Genomic DNA, 18823 nt, shown 5'->3' with positions numbered 1-18823 from the left:
ATATCTTCATAAGGGGAATCACATATTCCCCATCCTTTCCATATTTAGTAATAGTGTATATATATATATATATATAATCAATATTCAACAAAACTTAGTGAGCACCTATTTTATGTCAGGAATGATGTTAGTTGCAAATGAGAAAGGGACAGGCCCTACCCTCCAAATAGAGAAAGCAGTAAGTAAACAACAAATTCATTAATAACAATAATTTTCCCCCTATTAGCTAAAAGCAAAGAACAAAAAGAAAGAGGAGTAAAGAAATTAATTGGGACCAAAGAGAAGAACAGCAGAATAAATCACCGCCCCCAGAGCTGCAGAAACGTTCACTAGAGAGCGAGTTAGTAAGATTCAAGAGTAGAATAGGGAGTTGAGTGGGATGGGAGAGGAAGCGAGAAGGCCCATTTGGCAGAGCAGGTCTAACTCTTAGGTGTCCAAAGTCATAAACTACATGGAAATGGCAGGAACATAAATGGTACACAATACTTAGAAAATCAGCCAAACCTCTCACACAGTGCAGATTTTCACACTGGGGGGGAAAAAAAAAAAACTCTTGAGAGTGTTGAGTGCTATCACATTACTGATTTAATTCTATAAACTAGAATATAGAATATAAATTAAAACATTTTTAAAGCCTTTTTGAATGAGAAATCAAAAGACTTTAATGACTGAAATTATTCTGAATAAATATAAAATTATTCTGAATAAATTTTTATTCATCTGCACTCACTGGTAACAAGAAAATGTCTTGAGATGAAATTAATGGAGATGTAACACAAAGTTATTTCCTAGGTAATTTACACTTCTTTTCAAAAGACAGGCCACATTTTGACATCAGGGCATAAAGGAAATTCTAGAGCTTAAGAGCAGTTTCTTTGCTCTTTTTTACCAATTCCTTTGCTCATTTCTTATCATATCAAGACTATACCAAGCAACAATTACTTATGAGGAATCATGAATACCAACACCATATGGAAATATTTAAACAAAATTCCCTATTTTCCCAACTGTGAACATGAATGGTTTCCTAGACAAAGTTTGAGACTCTTTGAAAGGTCATGGTCTTAATTCTAAATTTCATAATTTGATATTTTGTTCCATGCGGGCAACCTAGCCTAATGAAACATCTATTCCTATACATTCCTATGAACTTACAAAAACTTTAATCTGCTATTATCTAAATATTCTACATCAGTCTTTTCACTCACCAGATGCCTTTCCCCAAAATAGAGAATTTCAATGCATTTACTTGACTCTGTCAAATCCTTTTCCCCCTCACATGAACCAGCAATTTCACGGATTTCCCCACTTGAAGGATGCTGGCCTTCTACATCGCATTTACTCTAGAATCTTTACACAGCTGAATTGTATCACTAGGTTAATAATTATCAAACTAGCATGGCATAAAGAGCTACACATCTATGATCCTAAAGCTTTTCTAGAATCTCAGAGAAAGTCTGAGTCTCAGTGGGGTATTCATTTATTGTTACTCTTACTCCTACTCTCAACATTTGCTTAGCTGGTTGATTTCATTTGATTTGGTTTGACTTTGTCTTGCTTGTTTGCCTTTAGCAGAAAAGACACACTTATAAAATTAGAAGAAAAAGCCACTATGGAGAATGAAGTTGAAGCTCATTTATACACTTACAAACCATCCTCTTGAAGCCAACATAAGGAATTAGGATCCAGAAGACAAGATGAGGGACTGTACTTCAGCTGGAGGAGAAAGCTTTCAACCCCTAAGAATGAACACAAATTCCTCAGGCCAGGAAAACTGAGAAAAGTTTAAAAGCCAAGGTCTGTGTATAAGCTAGAATTTTCAACATCATTTTCATTCCAGTCTTTTAGCTGTATCTTATGGACCATTCACTGAAAAGTTTTATGAACAAGGAAGAAAACTACTGTTAAATTTTACTGACATTATATAAATAAAATTGCTAAACAAATCCAAGTTGAACTCAACTATAAAATAAATATGTTGTATAAATCAGTTTACTATAATACCACACTTCAATCCAAAGTATATTAAAAGAACACACTTAGAGGGCTCTAGTAGAAATGCATTTATCTAATGGTGGTTGCCCTAGGAATGAAAGGATTGTTTCTCATTTGAAAATGTATAAATATAATTTACCAGTATAACTGAGGAAAAAGTGTTACTTAGAAGAACACATACTTTTAAAATGTAATGTGCTAAAGAAGATTTCTGAACACACTATCTACAAATCAAATATGACTCGCATAGTAGTGGTTATAAAGTGATTGCACAATAACCCTCATGAGCTATTTTGTGAAGAAATACTCATGACAAAGAAGTTACCGGTATAGCAAATACAGTAGGTAACCTGCAATTTGCAGACACATTGAAAATAGCAAATATCCAAAGATGTGTTTTTTTAAATTTTCCAGGCAAGAATACTGGAGTGGGGTGCCATTCCCTACTCCAGGGGATCTTCCCAACCCAGGGGCTGAACTTCTCTTGAGCTTCCTGCATCGGCAGGTGGGTTCTTTACCACTAGTGCCGCCTGGGAAGCCCTAGTGTTGAAGCAAGTCCCCAGTTATCCAGGCTAAAGCCTCCTAAGGCAGTCAGCCTCTTCCCGTTTTGTCCCATAATCACTTGTCAGAGTCTGTAACGGTCTCTGAGTGCCGTCATTAGAGAGTTATGTGAAGCATCAATCTCCGCATTTGTCTTAGCACTTTTCAACATTGTCCTAAACCAGGCTTTCACCTTCTCGTGTGGGGACTACATCACTGCCTGCAATTGGCTCCTCTGCCTTCATCATATGTTTCAACACAAAACATCCACTTGAACATTCTTCATAACTCATGAGATGGAACAGCTTGCTTCCTTCAGAAAGATGTTGTTTTTTAAAAAGAATTTGGTAGTTCATGAAAGAACGAAAATAATGGAAATTGAGTATTGTGAGAGAAATATGAACCCCTGAAACAGGAACTCTGCTAATAAAAATAGAGACCACTTACACGTACTTTAAGAGAACACCACAGATAATTTAGTGACGGAGTCACCACTCAAACCTATGTCTCTCCACTCAGAATGTGCTCCTGGTCTCACGATACATGCCTCCTACCCTCCCCAGTTAAACTGATATGGCAAGAGTTCCAAAAAACCATTAAAGAAAGTGAAGTCGTTCAGTCATGTCCGATTCTTTACAAAACCATGGACTGTCACCTACCAGGCTCCTCGATCCATGGGATTTTTCAGCCAAGAATACTGGAGTGGGTTGCCATTTCCTTCTCCAAGGGATCTTCCCAACCCAGGGATTGAACCCGGGTCTCCCACATTGCAGGCAGATGCTTTACTGTCTGAGCCATCAGGGAAGCCCCCCGAAACCATTACTGATTAGTAACAGTGATAAAAAAGGACCCTGGATCATGATATCCCTTTAACTACAGAGGCTAAAGCTTCCAGCTTAGGTAAGAAGATGCTGGAAATTTAAAAATATCTTAGATACTTCATTACCATTTACATCTTTCAGTCTATTACAGATGATATTCTTAAACATGGTAAGATGTTTTCCCTTTTTTGTTCTTTCTTTATAAGACCTAACTCCAGTCAACAGAAGGTGTCCACTGTTTGGAAAAGCATCACTACTTTTATGCCAGAAATGAAAACATAATAAATCTCTGCGAAATTTTTAACTCTTAAAATATACTCTGCATTCAGTCATCCATTCAGCAGGTGATTTAGTCTCAGTTATGAGCCAGGTAGTTTCCTGTTCCAACACAGTGATGAACAAACCAGATCTTGAAGCAGATAGGATCTTAATCTCTCTGCCTCTTCTTTCACACTTGCCTCCTCGCTATGTGTGGTGTGTGTGAGAGAGAGAAAGAGAAATAAAGCCAAGTTCTATTGAGGAAAAAGCATTTTCTGTGTTCTCTTTACACAGTAAGAGTCAGTCCAGCATGAATAAAGGCCATAAAGTTTTATAATAATTCATGGTGTAGAAAGGAAGAATTACATGCAGTCAAAAAGAAAAGAAAAAGTTTTGCACCACTAAGAAAAAGTGAGAGAAAGAACAAGACAAAGCTGCCCTGGAATCTTGAGTTGAGTGTGAAAGTGAAAGTGAATATGTTAGTCGCTCAGTTGTGTCCAACTCTGTGACTCCATAGCCCGCCAGGCTCCTCTGTCCATGGGGATTTTCCAGGCAAGAATACTGGAGTGGGTAGCCATTCCGTTCTCCAGGGGATCTTCCTGACCCAGGACTGAACGTGGATCTCCTGCATCGCAGGCAGATTCTTTACTATCTGAGCCACCAAGGAAGGTAAGTTGAGGGTAGGTGGTGAAGACAAATGAATAATTTGTGAAGGAAGTGCCAGCATAGAGCTTCTCCTTCTTAGGATGGAGAGGAAAATGGTAAACCTCTTAGAAAATCTGTCTTCAGTATGGCATTACTTATGTCTAGTTCAGTAGTTAGGTTCAGTGATTATTAATACTTATGTCTGGTAAGATCTAAGGGCTCTTCCAGCAGACCACTGGAGCTAAGGAACAGTGTGGAAGCCACCTTCCAGTCCTGCACACTACAGACTGATTCAGAGAAAACAACAGAGCATATAGCTACCTGAGGGTTGAGACAGACATGCTAAGAGATCCAGAGCACTAGAATAAATCTGAGGTTGGATCAAGGCTAAAACAGAAAATAAAAACCTTGAAAATGGAAGCTATGATGGCAGGGGGTTGGGGAGGGAGTCCCAGAATGGTTCCCAACAGTCAAATGAGATAAGTCATGATATCCCAAACTTGAGATCCCCTCATCCTACTTTTCGTGGTCTCTCCTATACCTACAATCCTTAGGAAGTGAGACAGAAATGGGACACCCCCTGAAAGAAGAGAGAAAAGAGTACTACTGGAGAGTTGAACTCACACAGCATGATCACTATACAGAGTAATGATACTGTTTATCAGAGTAGGACCCGAAACCCAACCAGAAAAGTCTTGATTCTCATTAACTTTTTTCACTTTCAATTTTTTTTTCTAACTCAGCAAAACAGTGTCATAAATCTCTGAGTATTACCTTTGATTCAAAAATCCATAAGTCATCATTGATTCCATTGATTTCTCTTTCTTTTTATTCCCATAGCCAATCAATCCATCACTGGGTCCAAGCAACTTTTCTTCCTAAGTGTAATAAAAAGCTGCCACTTCTCTCCTCCATCCCTGGATCATCTATAGCCCAGATTACTAAAATAATCTCCCACCTAATATCCCTGCTAGCACTTTTCCCCCTACAATTCTTTCTGCATTAAAGTACCCAAAGTGCTTGAATAATGCTTCAACAATTGTGCTTTAATAATTCCCCTTACAACTGAAATGAAAACCAAATCCTTATGATGGTGTAGCTCCTGACCTTTGCCAGCCTCCTACTCTCCAGTATAACTCTCCTCTGTCTCTCTATCTGTGGCAACACTCACCTTCTCTATGGTTTTCAAAACAAATGCATTTCCTTACAGACCCTATGCACTTGATATTCCTTCCTCCTGCAGATCCTGACCTGACAAGAAGCTCCTTCTTGCTCAGATCACAAGTAAAGGCCGTCTATTCTTTTGACCTTTTCTTTGGGCATATATTCTTTTGGAAGCTTTCTATCAAAGGTAACCCTCTTTCCCCTGATTCCTTCTCTTTTGTTTATTTATGGGTATATAATCCAATTATCTCTTTAGAACGTAAGCTCCTTGAGGGCAGGGGTCTTGTGTGTGTCTTGTTCACAGGTACATAGCTACTCTATCAATATTACTGAATGAAGAAATGAAACCCTGAACTGATCAATGAAGGAGTAGGGTAATAGAGGGCAATGGTCGCCTGTGTCACTGCTACTCCTCCCACTATCATCCCTCATGCCACTCCTAATTTTGCCAAAGAGTAAGCAAAGGGATTGGAATCAGTCAATGAAGAATACAGGAAGGGTAGTCCTAAGGGGCAGTATGCAAAGGGTTTAAAGAGGGACTGGGGGTGGTGGGGAGTCTTAATTTAGGAAAGAGAAGAGTAGACTTCTTAAAAACATCATACATAGCCTTTCACTCAATGCTGGACCTTCCAAGTAAGAAATATAAAAGAAGAAATGTTTATATAAAGCATTATATAAATTGCATTTTCAAAGTTGAAATATTTAACACATTTAGGAAATATGTTATATCACTTGTGAATCCTTTTACCAGGATTTATAATAGATCAAAGTAGGGCTTCTAATCTATTGAGTTTCCATGAAGCAATATATTAATACCATGTTGTTAATTGATGAGAAGCATTATAGGATTATGTCTTTTTTCACAACTGACTCATAAATAGGCAAGTAGGGTAAAGGTGATCAGAAAAAAAATAACTACACTGCTTACATTTCAATGGACAATTGACCTTAAATAATAGAGTTCTGGAGAAATATCTTTGAGTTAAATTTTAGTTTAAAATATTCTGCTGAAGGAAACTTAAAAGGAGAGTGGCATAGAGAATACTGGAGTAATATTCTGAAAGCTTTTCACATATAGTTACAGTTGGAGTCACATGAGCAGTCCATGATGCTGACGAGCAGGATTCTAGTGTAATTACACATAATACATTTATTTTGTTTTGATTACAAAATTCACATTATTTGACTATGCTTGGTCCTCCACATAATATGGGGAAAAGTTGTTTCTTAATGAAAGCATATATACTAGCCTATTAATAATCAGATTTCTAATGTAGCTTCACAATCTGAAATTTTAAAACTGCATTCCTATTATGTTACAGATTAATACTTGTTCTCAGAACTATTTCCAGAAAAGAAAAAAATTCTTACCAGACATAAACTGTGTAATAGAGGATAATTCCATTTGGCTCCAGGGGTGGTTGCCATGACAACTTCACCATGACACCAGACAACTGTTTTACAGAGAAGTCTCGTGGGGGAGAATCAGGAGCTGAAAAGTTAGGATATAAGATAATGTATTAATATTTTATTAAACATACATAAGCAGCAGCTAAAATAGAAATGCACAAAAGTTTTATTTTGAACTTTCTGGTAAATGAATTGGGTACAGGGCCTTTCTCCATGGGCTGGAGAGGCTGTTTACTTTCAAAATGAGATGATAAAAGATTTTGCATGGTGGTGTTAGAACATCTGTTTCTGTGATTCAATGGAAAAAAATATTTCATGAGAAAAAAAGAACAAGGGTTATGACACTGTGATTCACCTACCATTCAAGTATATCTTGGTGATTTATCATCCTCTAATAAAAATAAAACTACTGGGGTGAGTAAATATACAATAAAAGAGCTCCCCAAACAGTAAAAAGAATTGGGGAAAAAAAATCACACATCCAAGAAGTGGTAAAGTGATAAGCGTAGCATTGTGAAGCAACTGACTGACCTCACAAATGAAAACAATACTCCTCAATTTCATTTGTGTCATTAAACTGCAAAACAGCATCAGAATCTGTTCACTCAGTCTTCAAAATTGAATGGTCAACAAAGGAAGTGCCAATGTAGCACATAAACAAGTATATAGACATTTCAGGGCCTATTTCTAATTGTGCTATAAGAGTGTAAGGATTCAAATATTTCAGCCATTCTGCATTAAAAAATACCTTAAACACTAAAAAATTACTGTAAACTAATTATCAAGTATATATTTCAACTTAGATAAAACATTTAGAATGCCATTACGCAGTTGCTACATAATAGCAGAGTGATGTTTTAAAATATTAACATTTTTTGCATGTAAAGGGGTATAAATTACTACAATTTTGATCACTGTTTTAGTTATACATGGAAACTGAAGTCACACCTAGTAGAAATTCTGAGAATTAGTTCAGATTTCTTTAAACAGTTTTAATTTATAGATTAGTATTGTACAGATCACTTTTTTCCAGTAATTTGAAGATGCTGCTTGAATTATTATATTTTCCTTCTGACTACCCCAACTATAGTGTAGGGGTACGCATACATGTGTGTTTTCATTATTTTGATAATAACAATTTTTCCAAAAAGAGTTTATTGAGCAGAGAAAAGCTTTATGAAATAAGTTTCACAAAATAACAGTAGCAGCTGTATTTATACTTTCAGTTGCTATTCTCGCTGGTACCACAATAAAAATGCTATCAAACCTGATTATCACAGAATCCATATATCACATGGAGGTGTTTGTTTCCCAAGATATGAATTACCTCTAACTGAGATAATTCTTTCATTTGTTAAAACAAAAAACTGTAATATTTTTCTAAATATCACTGCAAAACTTTTGTTTATTATTGGAAAAAAAGAATTTTAATCAAAACTAGCACTGATACAGAACACTGTATGTTGTAACTAAGCATTTGTCTTTGATAATATGCTTTATGCTTTAATATGTTTATGTGGAATATCAGTTCTTGGTCTTTTATACTTAATCTTTAATATATTCTTGAGTAGTTTCTTTTTATGTCAAACTTTTTATTACTAAAAAAAGTGATTAACATGCCTTTTTAAGTAAAATACTGCATATCTACTATATCAGACAAAGTTTTAACTTTGTAAAATTTTAACATTTGTCAAAATTACTTTTACATTCTTCAGGAATAGCTCAGTTGATAAAGAATCCGCCTGTAATGCAGGAGACCCCAGTTCAGTTCCTGGGTCGGGAAGATCTGCTGGAGAAGGGATAGGCTATCCACTCCAGTATTCTTGGGCTTCCCTTGTGGCTCAGCTGTTAAAGAATCTGCCTGCAATGAGGGAGACCTGGGTTCAATCCCTGGGTTAGGAAGATCCCCTGGAGAAGGGAATGGCTACCCACATCAGTATTCTGGTCTGGAGAATACCATGGAGAGTTGGACACAACTGAGTGACTTTCACTTTCATTTCAGAAATGCGATTTTTAAAAGTGAAATTGGAAAAATTAGAATAAATAAATGCAATGTCTTTTGCAATCTATCCAACTCATCATGACAAAGATATGAGTATAGATAAGAAGGGTCTTCATAAGGCTTTTACTTTCTCTGCTAGGCATGATCATTCCTATCCCTAACCCTCCCTCTACTTATCTTGCTTCAGGCAGAGGCAAAGTTGCTCAGTCCTGTCCGACTCTTTGCGACCCCGTGGACTGTAGCCCACCAGGCTCCTCCATCCATGGAATTTTCTAGGCAAAAGTACTGGAGTGGGGTGCCATTTCCTTCTCCAGAGGATCTTCCCGACCCGGGGATTGAACCATGGTCTCCCACATTGCAGGCAGACGCTTTACCATCTGAGCCACCAGGGAATCCCTTGCTTTAGGTCAGAGCTTAAACATAACTTAATCTGCTACATTTTCCTGGACACCTCAGAGCAGCTAAAGTTCTTTTTTTTTTTTTTTTTGTGATGATGAACACTTATACCAGTAATTATAATTATAAAAATTTTTTGTCTACACATTTGTCAAATTTAGATCTCTTCTAAAGAAGATAAGGAGTTCCTAATACCCAACAATAAGCAAAACTTCTGAGGCCTTTATCCATTCTAGGTTTGCTGTAATTTTTCTATAAGGGGGTTTTGTTCTTCACCCTGTTTGTTAGCAATTAGGTCAATGACTGAGCCAAGGACTTAGATGGATGTCTTTGTATTTTGAACAGCCCAGGTATAATTTGAAAGTATTGACGTGAGCAGTAATAAACTGACTGCTCAAAATAATAACATATGCTGTCTACTGGTCTAGCTTCCTTCATAAACAACCTCAAATTCTTACTACATGGGCAATTTAATTAGATTAGAAATTAAGAAGTGGGTATTATATCTAGTAGGGCATTGCTAAAATAATCTAGTACATCTTTCTGAGACAGTACATCTGTACTGAGACTTTCTATCTAAGATAGAAGACAGTCTAAGCTTCTACCCTAGCCTTTAACCACTGTCCCACGGGGAAAATTCATTTATTTGGTAAATTTTCACTTTGAGAGCAAGAAAAATCTAACTGAAAAAATGAAAATTTGGACAGGTAAGTTCTGCTGAAGAAACAAGCAAAGGAAGCAGAGGCAATGACTAAGGAAAACTAACCCACCAGAAGACACAGAAACTGGGGCGCCAGGTGAATGACTGTTATCTGAACATCCACAAAGCACAATTCAATGGGTAGATGGGGAAAGCTTGAGAGGGTGAAAAAAGATACTCTACAAACACATGTTACATCCAGAACTACTCCTCCTGGCAATGGGACTGACTTTTGCAGAAGAAGAATATTCTCAAAATATACAATGTAAAAAACATAAAACGCAAATCCAAATCCAAAATGCATCTCTCAAAAGTAATTTTCTTTTTAGCATGATAATATGTCTAAAACTTGGTGAAGTAGCATTGTAAAGTGGTCTCAGTAGTAAAGTTGATTTTATTCAAGTGAAGAAAGATGAGCTTAAAAGTTGAAAATGAAGGCTATCAACATTCAGGAATAGCATCTTGGCAAATTATGGAGAGAAATCCGGTAAATAGCCTGAACTCATTCACAAGCTAATCTTAATAACATAAAAAATGCTGCAGGCCCTTCCTGATCCCAACACCTTGTCTCGGATTCATTGACTTATTGTGTAGTGAGCAGAACGAGCTTGGACTCCGTAAAGGTTGCCCTGGGCATGAAATGACACATGTATGTAATATACCTGGCACAGGATAAAGGTTATGAGTTCTGTTCTCCCGGGATGTTTTTGCTTTTAAAAGCAACAGATTAGAAAGCAACTTAAGGAGAGAACAAGATGGCAGAGGAGCAGGCAGATGTGGAGTACATCTCTCTCCATGGATACATCAGGAACACACCGCCAGACACAGAAGTCCATGTAGAACACCAGCTGAGAGCGGACAGGAGTACCTGACCAGTGGAAAATAACATACAGAACCACGCAAAACTTGGTAGGATGAAGGAACTAGGGGGGAAAACAGGCGTGTTAGTAGGACTGGACCTGCTCTTGGCCGATGGGGGAACTGAAGCCAGGGTCCGATCCCCACAGCGGGACAACTGTCTGAGTCAGAGGAGAAACATTGACAGCTGAGAGTGAAACAGCTGATCTGTGGCAGCCATACACCCCTTATAGGAATGCTGGTCTCCTGGAAAGCACAGCGGCTGGGAGCTGGAGTCTATTAGGGACTGTGGAGCAATCTCAGGAAGAGGGCGGCTGTTGACTGCAGAGAGATGGATTGAGGGGATGTGAGGGAGAAGATTGTGGTGGGAAATGTCTGTGGAGGAAAGCCAGGCAGCCATGGAAGCAAGGCGATACTGCTGAGTCACATGCAGGGGGTGGAGCCATCACCATGGCCTCTCGCCCCCCACGCAACAGTATCAGCAGCTGAACAATAGAAAGGCTGGCCAATTAAACGCCTGATGCACTGAACTACAGAGTAGGACCCCAGCCAGTGTGCTCCTTTAAGTGACTGATGCACTGATCTACAGAGTAGGACCCCAGCCAGAGGGGCCCTTCTATGTGCCAGACATGCCTAACAACAGAGAAGGACCCCAGGCCAGGGAGCCCTCCAAGTGCCTGAACAGGTGGGGTACGGAGAAACACCGACCAAAGAGGCCTTCCGATCACCAGCAAGAAGCTTGAAGAAAGATGCTGACAGGGCCATAACTCCTGCAGCAGAGGCAGTTTGTGCACCTGCACACTTGGCATCACCTGGGTCCCTGCAAGGAAAGGAGCTGCACCACCTTCACACTCAACTCTCACTTGGGCAAAGCTGCCACAGGCAAAAAAATGTCTTGCCTCTATGCACACAGCATTGCTTCATTCATGTCCAACTCTTTGGAACCCTGTAGGCTGTGGCCTGCCAGGCTCCTCTATCAGAAAGGGGGCTCTCCAGGCAAGAATACTGGAGCGTACTGGCCAATACTGGTCACCATACCCTTCTAGAGCACTGTATTTCCTGCTGCCCTAGCCGCCAACCCAACTGAGTACCTGGTGCTGCCAAGGCCCCAGTGATCCAAGCAGCTGCACCACCTCATGCCTGGCCCTCACAGGGGCAAACCTAAGCCATCCAGGGCAGCCACAGGAGCAAACCCCAGTGGACGACCCACATGCAGAGGTGGAAATAAAACCACAATTGAAACCCAGGGGCGATGTGGCTAAGGAAGAGGACCCAAAACCTTCCCAGCATCTGTACAAGCTGCAGATTAAATCCACATGGTCCACTGGCAGACTATGTGTCTATGGAATATATAAAAGGTCATTGAGAGCTCCGACAAAAGAAAACGCCCTAGCTCTGATAGCTGTGGACACTGGAGGCAAGAACACACAGAAGTCGGACCAGATTAGAATCTGAGCTGCCCCCACAGCAGGTCCAGAGTTCAGCACAGTGTTGGAGGGCATCCTAGGGAGGTGAGATGGGCTGTGACTCCCAGCGAGGGAAAGGACTCTGACAGCAGGGACTCAAAAAAACATTTATTATTCTTATGTTTTGACTTCTTCTGTAGATTCTTTTGGAACTTTTCTTTTCTTTTTACCCCCCGTCTGTTGTAGTTGTTGATTTTATTGGCAATATGAAATCTAATTAAGCTTTTGAGCTTTTTTTTTCCTTCTCAGTCACATTTTTTAGTTGTTATAAACCTCTGCCCCTACATTGGGCTTTTGTAGTTCTATGGAATTTTTCTCTTTTTTAATTTTAATTTTTTAAACATTATATTTTTGTACATTTATTCCTGTTTGCTTTTCCTACTGTTCTTTTCCCCTTGCAGTTAATCTTTAATGTATATAAATCTTTATCTATCTCTATTTAACTTTTCATATCTATTCTCTTTCCTTTTCTCTTAACATATTTGTTAGTTTTATTTTCATTGCTTTATTCCTCAATTGGCACCTTGCTTTAGTTTTGTTTTCCAGTTTGTGCTTTAGTTAGTTTTATTCTGGTAAATATAACTTTTGCTTTCCTTTGTTCGCCAGGTCAATCTATTGTACTTTATTTTTGTTGGACTGTTTTGATTTTGCTTATGGGTATATATGTATATGTGTATATTCAGTCACACTTTTTATTGTTATAAACCTCTGCCTCTACATTGGACTTTTGCAGTTCTATGGAATTTTTCTTTTTTTCTTTTTTATTTCTTTTTTTTCTTTATAATTTTAATTTTCAATTTTTTAAACATTATTATTTTTTCAACATTTATTCCTTTGTTTGCCTTCCCTACTGCTCTTTTCCCCTTGCAGTTAATCTTTAATGTATATAAATCTTCATCTACTTCTGTTTAACTTGGCATATCTATTCTTTCTTTTCTTTCTTTCCTTTCCTCTCAACATATTTGTTAGTTTTGTTTTCATTGCTTTATTCCCTACTTGGCACCTTGCTTTAGTTTTGTTTTCCAGTTCGTGCTTTAGTTAGTTTTGTTCTTAACAGGTAAATATAATTTTTGATTTCCTTTGTTCACTGGGTCAATCTACTATTTGACTTGGGTTTATATGTATATGTATATATTCCATTATTTTAAGTATTATTTGGCTGATTTTGTAACTGCCATTTTCCTGGGGTTCACTTTGGTTTTTCATTTTTGTATATTTGTTTTAATCTCACTTAACGCCATAACAAACCACTTGTGGAATCTTCGTTCCTGACCAGAGATCAAGTCCTGAGCCTTTGGAGTGGGAGCACTGACTCCAAGACCCTAGGCTACCAGAGAATTAACCCTAGGGAGTATCAAATAGTGAGAACTCACACAGAGGAAACCACTTGAATACAAGACCGGGCATCACCCAACCACCAGTAGCACCCTGTGCAGGGCACCTCATCTAAAGGACAAACAAAACAAAAATACAAACCCAATCATTAGGAGACAGGATTACCACCTCACTCAGCCTTGCCCATCAGAGGAAAAACAAACAAACAAAAACTCAGCACAAATCTCACCCTACACAAACCACCTGAGGGCAGAAACCAAAAGGAAGAAAGAATTCAACCTTGAAGACTGGGAAAAGGAGACCTCAAACACAAAAAGTTAAAAAAAAAGTAATGAAAAGGCAGAGAAATACTACACAAATGAAGGAACAAACTAGAAACACAGAAGTCCAAATAAAGAGGAAATAGACAAACTACCTGAAAGAGAATTCAGAATAATTATATTAAGATGATAAAAAAACTTTGAAAACAAAATGTGGAAAATGCAAGAATCAATTAACAAGAAGAAGAATTAAAGAATAAACATACAGAGACAAACAATACAATGACTGAAATTAAAAATACTCTAGAAGGAATCAATAGCAGAATATCTGAAGCAGAAGAAAGAATCCATGAACTGGAAGATAAAAGGTTGGAAATTACTTCTAAAGAGCAGGACAAAGTAAAAAGAATGAAAAGAACTGAGGATAGTCCAGAGACCTCTGGGACAATATCAAATGCACCAACATTCAAACTACAGGGGTCCCAGAAGGATATGGAAAAATTTTGAAGAGATTATAGTTGAAAGTTTCCTCAACATGGAAAAAGAAATAGTCACTCAAGTCCAATAGGCACAGAGTCCCATACAGGATAAACCCAAGGAGAAACACGCCAAGACACATACTAATCAAACTAACAAAGACTAAATGCAAAGAAAGAATATTAAAATCAGCAAGGGAGAAGCAACAAGTAATATATAAGGGAAACCCCATATGCTTAACAGCTGATCTTTCAGCAGAAACTCTGCAGGCCAGAAGGGAATGGCAGGATATATTTAAAGTACTGAAAGGGAAAAATCTACCCAGCAAGGATCTCATTCAAAATTGATGGAAATATAAAAAGCTTTTCAGACAAGCAAAAGAATTCACTACCACCAAACCAGCTTTACAACAAATGTTAAAGGGACTTATATAGTCAAGAAGTACAAGAGAAGAAAAAAGATCTACAAAATCAACTCCAAACAATTAAGAAAATGGCAATAGGAACATATATATCAATAATTACTTTAAATGTAAATGGATTAATGCTCCAACAAAAAGACACAGACTAGCTGAATGGATACAAAAACAAGACCCATATATATGAACTGTCTACAAGAAACCCACTTCAGACCTAAAGACACATAGAGACTGAAAGTGAGAGGATGGAAAAATATATTTCATGCAAATGGGAAGCAAAAGAAAGCTGGAGTAGCAATCCTCATATCAGACAAAATAGATCTTAAAGAATATTACAAGAGATAAGGAAGGACACTACAGAATGATCAAGGGATCAATCCAAGAGGAAGACATAACAATTGTAAATATCTATGCACCCAACATAGGAGCACCTCAATACATAAGACAAACTCTGACAGACATAAAAGGAGAAACTGACAGCAACACAATGATAGTAGGAGACTTTAACACCCCACTCACACCAATGGACAGATCATCAAAACAGAAAATTAATAAGGAAACACACGTCTTAAATGATACATTTAATGAGATGGATGTCCTCTTCAGGACATTCCATCTAAATGCAGAAGAATACACCTTCTTCTTAAGTGCACATGGAACATTCCCCAGGATAGACCACATCTTGGGTCACAATTCAAACCTCAGTAAATTTAAGAAAATTGAAATTGTATCAAGCATCTTCTCCAAACACAATGCTATGAGGCTAGATATCAATTACAAGAAAAAAAGTGTAAGACACACAAACACATGGAGATTAAATAACACATTTCAACACATAATCACCAATAGGTTACTGAAGAGATCAAAAAGGAAATAAAAAAATTTCTAGAAATAAATAATGATGAAAACATGACAACTCAAAACCTAAGGGATGCAGCAAAAGCAGTTCTAAGAGCGAAGTTTATAGCAAGACAATCCCACCTCAAGAAACAAGAAAAACATCGAGCAGACAACCTAACTTTACAGCTAAAACAACCAGAAAAAGAAGAAGAAAAAACCAGAAGAAGAAGAAAAAAGAAGAACCAGAAAAAAATTAATAGAAGGAAAGAGAAACTTATTTCTGAGCAGAAATGAAATGAAAGAAACATTAGTAAAGATAAATAAAAATAAAAGCTGGTTCTTTGAGAAGATAAACAAAATTGACAAACCTCTAGCCAGACTCATCAAGAAAAAAGAGAGAAGAATCAACAAAATTAGAAATGAAAAAGAAGAGGTTACAACAGACAACGCAGAAATACAAAGGATTATAAGAGACTATTATGAACACCTATAAGGCAATAAAATGGATAACCTAGAAGAAATGGACAGATCCTTAGAAAAGTTCAAAATTCCAAGATTGAATCAAGAAGAAGAAATTATGAACAACCCAATTACAAGCACTGAAATTGAAGCTGTGATCCAAAATCTCTGAAAAATTACAAGCCCAGGACTAGATGGCTTAACAGGAGAATTCTATCAAACATTCAGAGAAGAGCTAATGCCTATTCTTTTAAAACTCTTTCAAAAAATTGCAGAGGGAGGAACACTACCAAATTCATTCTATGAGGCCACCATCACCCTGATACCAAAACCAGACAAAGACAACACAAAAAAGAAAACTACAGGCCAATATCACTGATGAACATAGGTGCAAAAATCCACAACAAAATTTTAACAAACAAAATTCAGCAATGTATCAAAAAGCTCATACACCATGATGAAGCTGGATTTATTCCAGGGATGTAAGGATTCTTCAATATATGCAAATCAATGTGATACACCATATTAAAAAATTGAAAGAGAAAAATTATATACTAATCTCAATAGATGCAGAAAAGTCTTTGACAAAATTCAGCACTCATTTATGATTAAAACTCTTCAAAAATGTGCATAGAAGGAACCGACCTCAACATAGTAAAGTCCATAGATGATAAGCCTACAGCAAACATTATTCTCAATGGCAAAAAACCAAAAGCATTCCCCCTAAGATCAGGAACAAGACAAGGGTGTCCACTTTCACCACTATTATTCAACATAGTTTTGGAAGTCCTAGCTACAGCAATCAGAAAAGAAAAAGAAATAAAAGGAATCCAGATTGGAAAAGAAGAAGTAAAGCTCTCACTGTTTGCAGATGACATGATACTATACATAGAAAACCCTAAAGATAGCATTAGAAAATTACTAGAGCTATTCATTGAATTTAGCAAAGTTGCAGGATACAAAATCAATACACAGAAATCACTTGCATTTCAATAAACATTGAAAAATCAGGAAGAGAAATTAAGGAATCAAGCACCTTCACCACTGCAACCAAAAGAATTAAATATCTAGGAATAAACTTACATAAGGAGACAAAAGAAATGTGCACAGAAAACTATAAGACACGAATGAAAGAAACCAAAGATGACATAAACAAATGGAGAGATATTCCATGTTCCTGGGTAGGAAGAATCAATACTGTGAAAATAACTATACTACCAAACACACTCTACAGATTCAGTGCAATCCCTATCAAATTACCAATGCCATTTTTCATAGAACTGGAACAAAAAATTTCTCAATTCATATGGAAACACAAAAGACCCCAAATAGCCAAAGCAGTCTTGAAAGAAGAATCAAGTTGAAGGAATCAACCTTCCTGACTTCAGGTTATACTACAAAGCTACATTCATCAAGACAATGCGGCACTGATACAAAAACAGAAATATAGACCAATGGAACAAGATAGAAAGCCCCAAAATAAACCCATGCATCTATGGGTACCTCATTTTTGACAAAGGGGGCAAGAATATACAATATGGCAAAGACAGCCTCTTCAATAAATGGTGCTGGGAAAAGTGGACAGCTACATGTAAAAGAGTGAAATAGAATACTTCCTAACACCATACACAAAGATAAACTCAAAATAGATGAAAGACCTAAATGTAAGACCAGAAACTATAAAACTTTTAGAGGAAAACATAAGCAGAACACTCAACAACATAAATCAAAGCAAGATCCTCTATGGCCCACCTCCTAGAGTAATGGAAATAAAAACAAAAGTAAACAAGTGAGACTTGATTAAACTTAGAAGCTTTTGTGAAGCAAAGGAAACTATAACCAAGGTGAAAAGACAACTCTAAGAATGGGAGAAAATAATTGCAAATGAAACAACTGACAAAGGATTAATTTCCAAAATATACAAGCAGCTCATACAACTCAATGCCAGAAAAACAACCAACCCAATCAAAAAGTGGGGGAAAGAACTAAACAGACTTTTCTCCAAAGAAAACATATGAAACAAACAAACAAACATGGCTAACAAACACATGAAAAGATACTCAACATCACTCATTATTAGAGAAATGCAAATCAAAACCACAAACTACAAAGTCAACTCGCACTGGTCAGAACGGCCATCATCAAAAAGTCTACAAACAATAAATGCTGGAGAAGGTGTGGAGAAAAGGGAACACCCTTGCACTGTTGTTGGGAATGTAAATTGATACAGCCAGTATGGAAGATGGAAGGGAGACTCCTTTAAAAACTAGGAATAAAGCCACCATGTGACCCAGCAATCCCATTCCTGGGCATATACCCTGAGGAAACCAAAATTGAAAAAGACACAAGTATCCCATTGTTCCTTGCAGCAGTATTTACAATAGCTTAACATGGAGGCAGCATAGATTTCCATCGACAGATGAATGGATAAAGAAGTTGTGGTATATATTATTCAGCCATAAAAAGGAATGCATTTGATTCAGTTCTGATGAAGTGGATGAACCTAGAACCTATTATACACAGTGAAGTGAGTCAGAAAGAGAAAGGTAAATATTCTAACACATATATATGGAATTTAGAAGAATGGTACTGAAGAACTTATTCCCAGGGCAGCAATGGAGAAACAGACAGAGAACAGACTTATGCACATGGGGAGAGGGGAGGAGAGGGTGAGATGTACGGAGAGAGTAACATGGAAACTTACATTACCATATGTAAATAGATAGCCAATGGTAATTTGTCGTATGGCTCAGGAAACTCAAACAGGGGCTCTGTATCA

General features: G+C 37.4%; 1 protein-coding gene across 1 annotated transcript in view; it reads right to left on the bottom strand.

The window, feature by feature from the left end:
- PTPRQ (protein tyrosine phosphatase receptor type Q) overlaps positions 1–18823 on the bottom strand; it is a 236614-nt gene that overhangs the window by 170905 nt on the left and 46886 nt on the right. The window contains exon 17 of the mRNA XM_052639801.1: positions 6795–6915. Within this exon, the coding sequence (XP_052495761.1) occupies positions 6795–6915 (121 nt within the window). The remainder of the gene's footprint in view (positions 1–6794; positions 6916–18823) is intronic.

The sequence above is a fragment of the Budorcas taxicolor genome, chromosome 5, assembly GCF_023091745.1.
Source record: "Budorcas taxicolor isolate Tak-1 chromosome 5, Takin1.1, whole genome shotgun sequence".
In the NCBI taxonomy this organism is placed as follows: Eukaryota; Metazoa; Chordata; class Mammalia; order Artiodactyla; family Bovidae; genus Budorcas; species Budorcas taxicolor.
The sequence above is the reverse complement of the archived record's forward strand: the minus strand, read 5'-3'. Positions and strand labels throughout refer to the sequence as shown.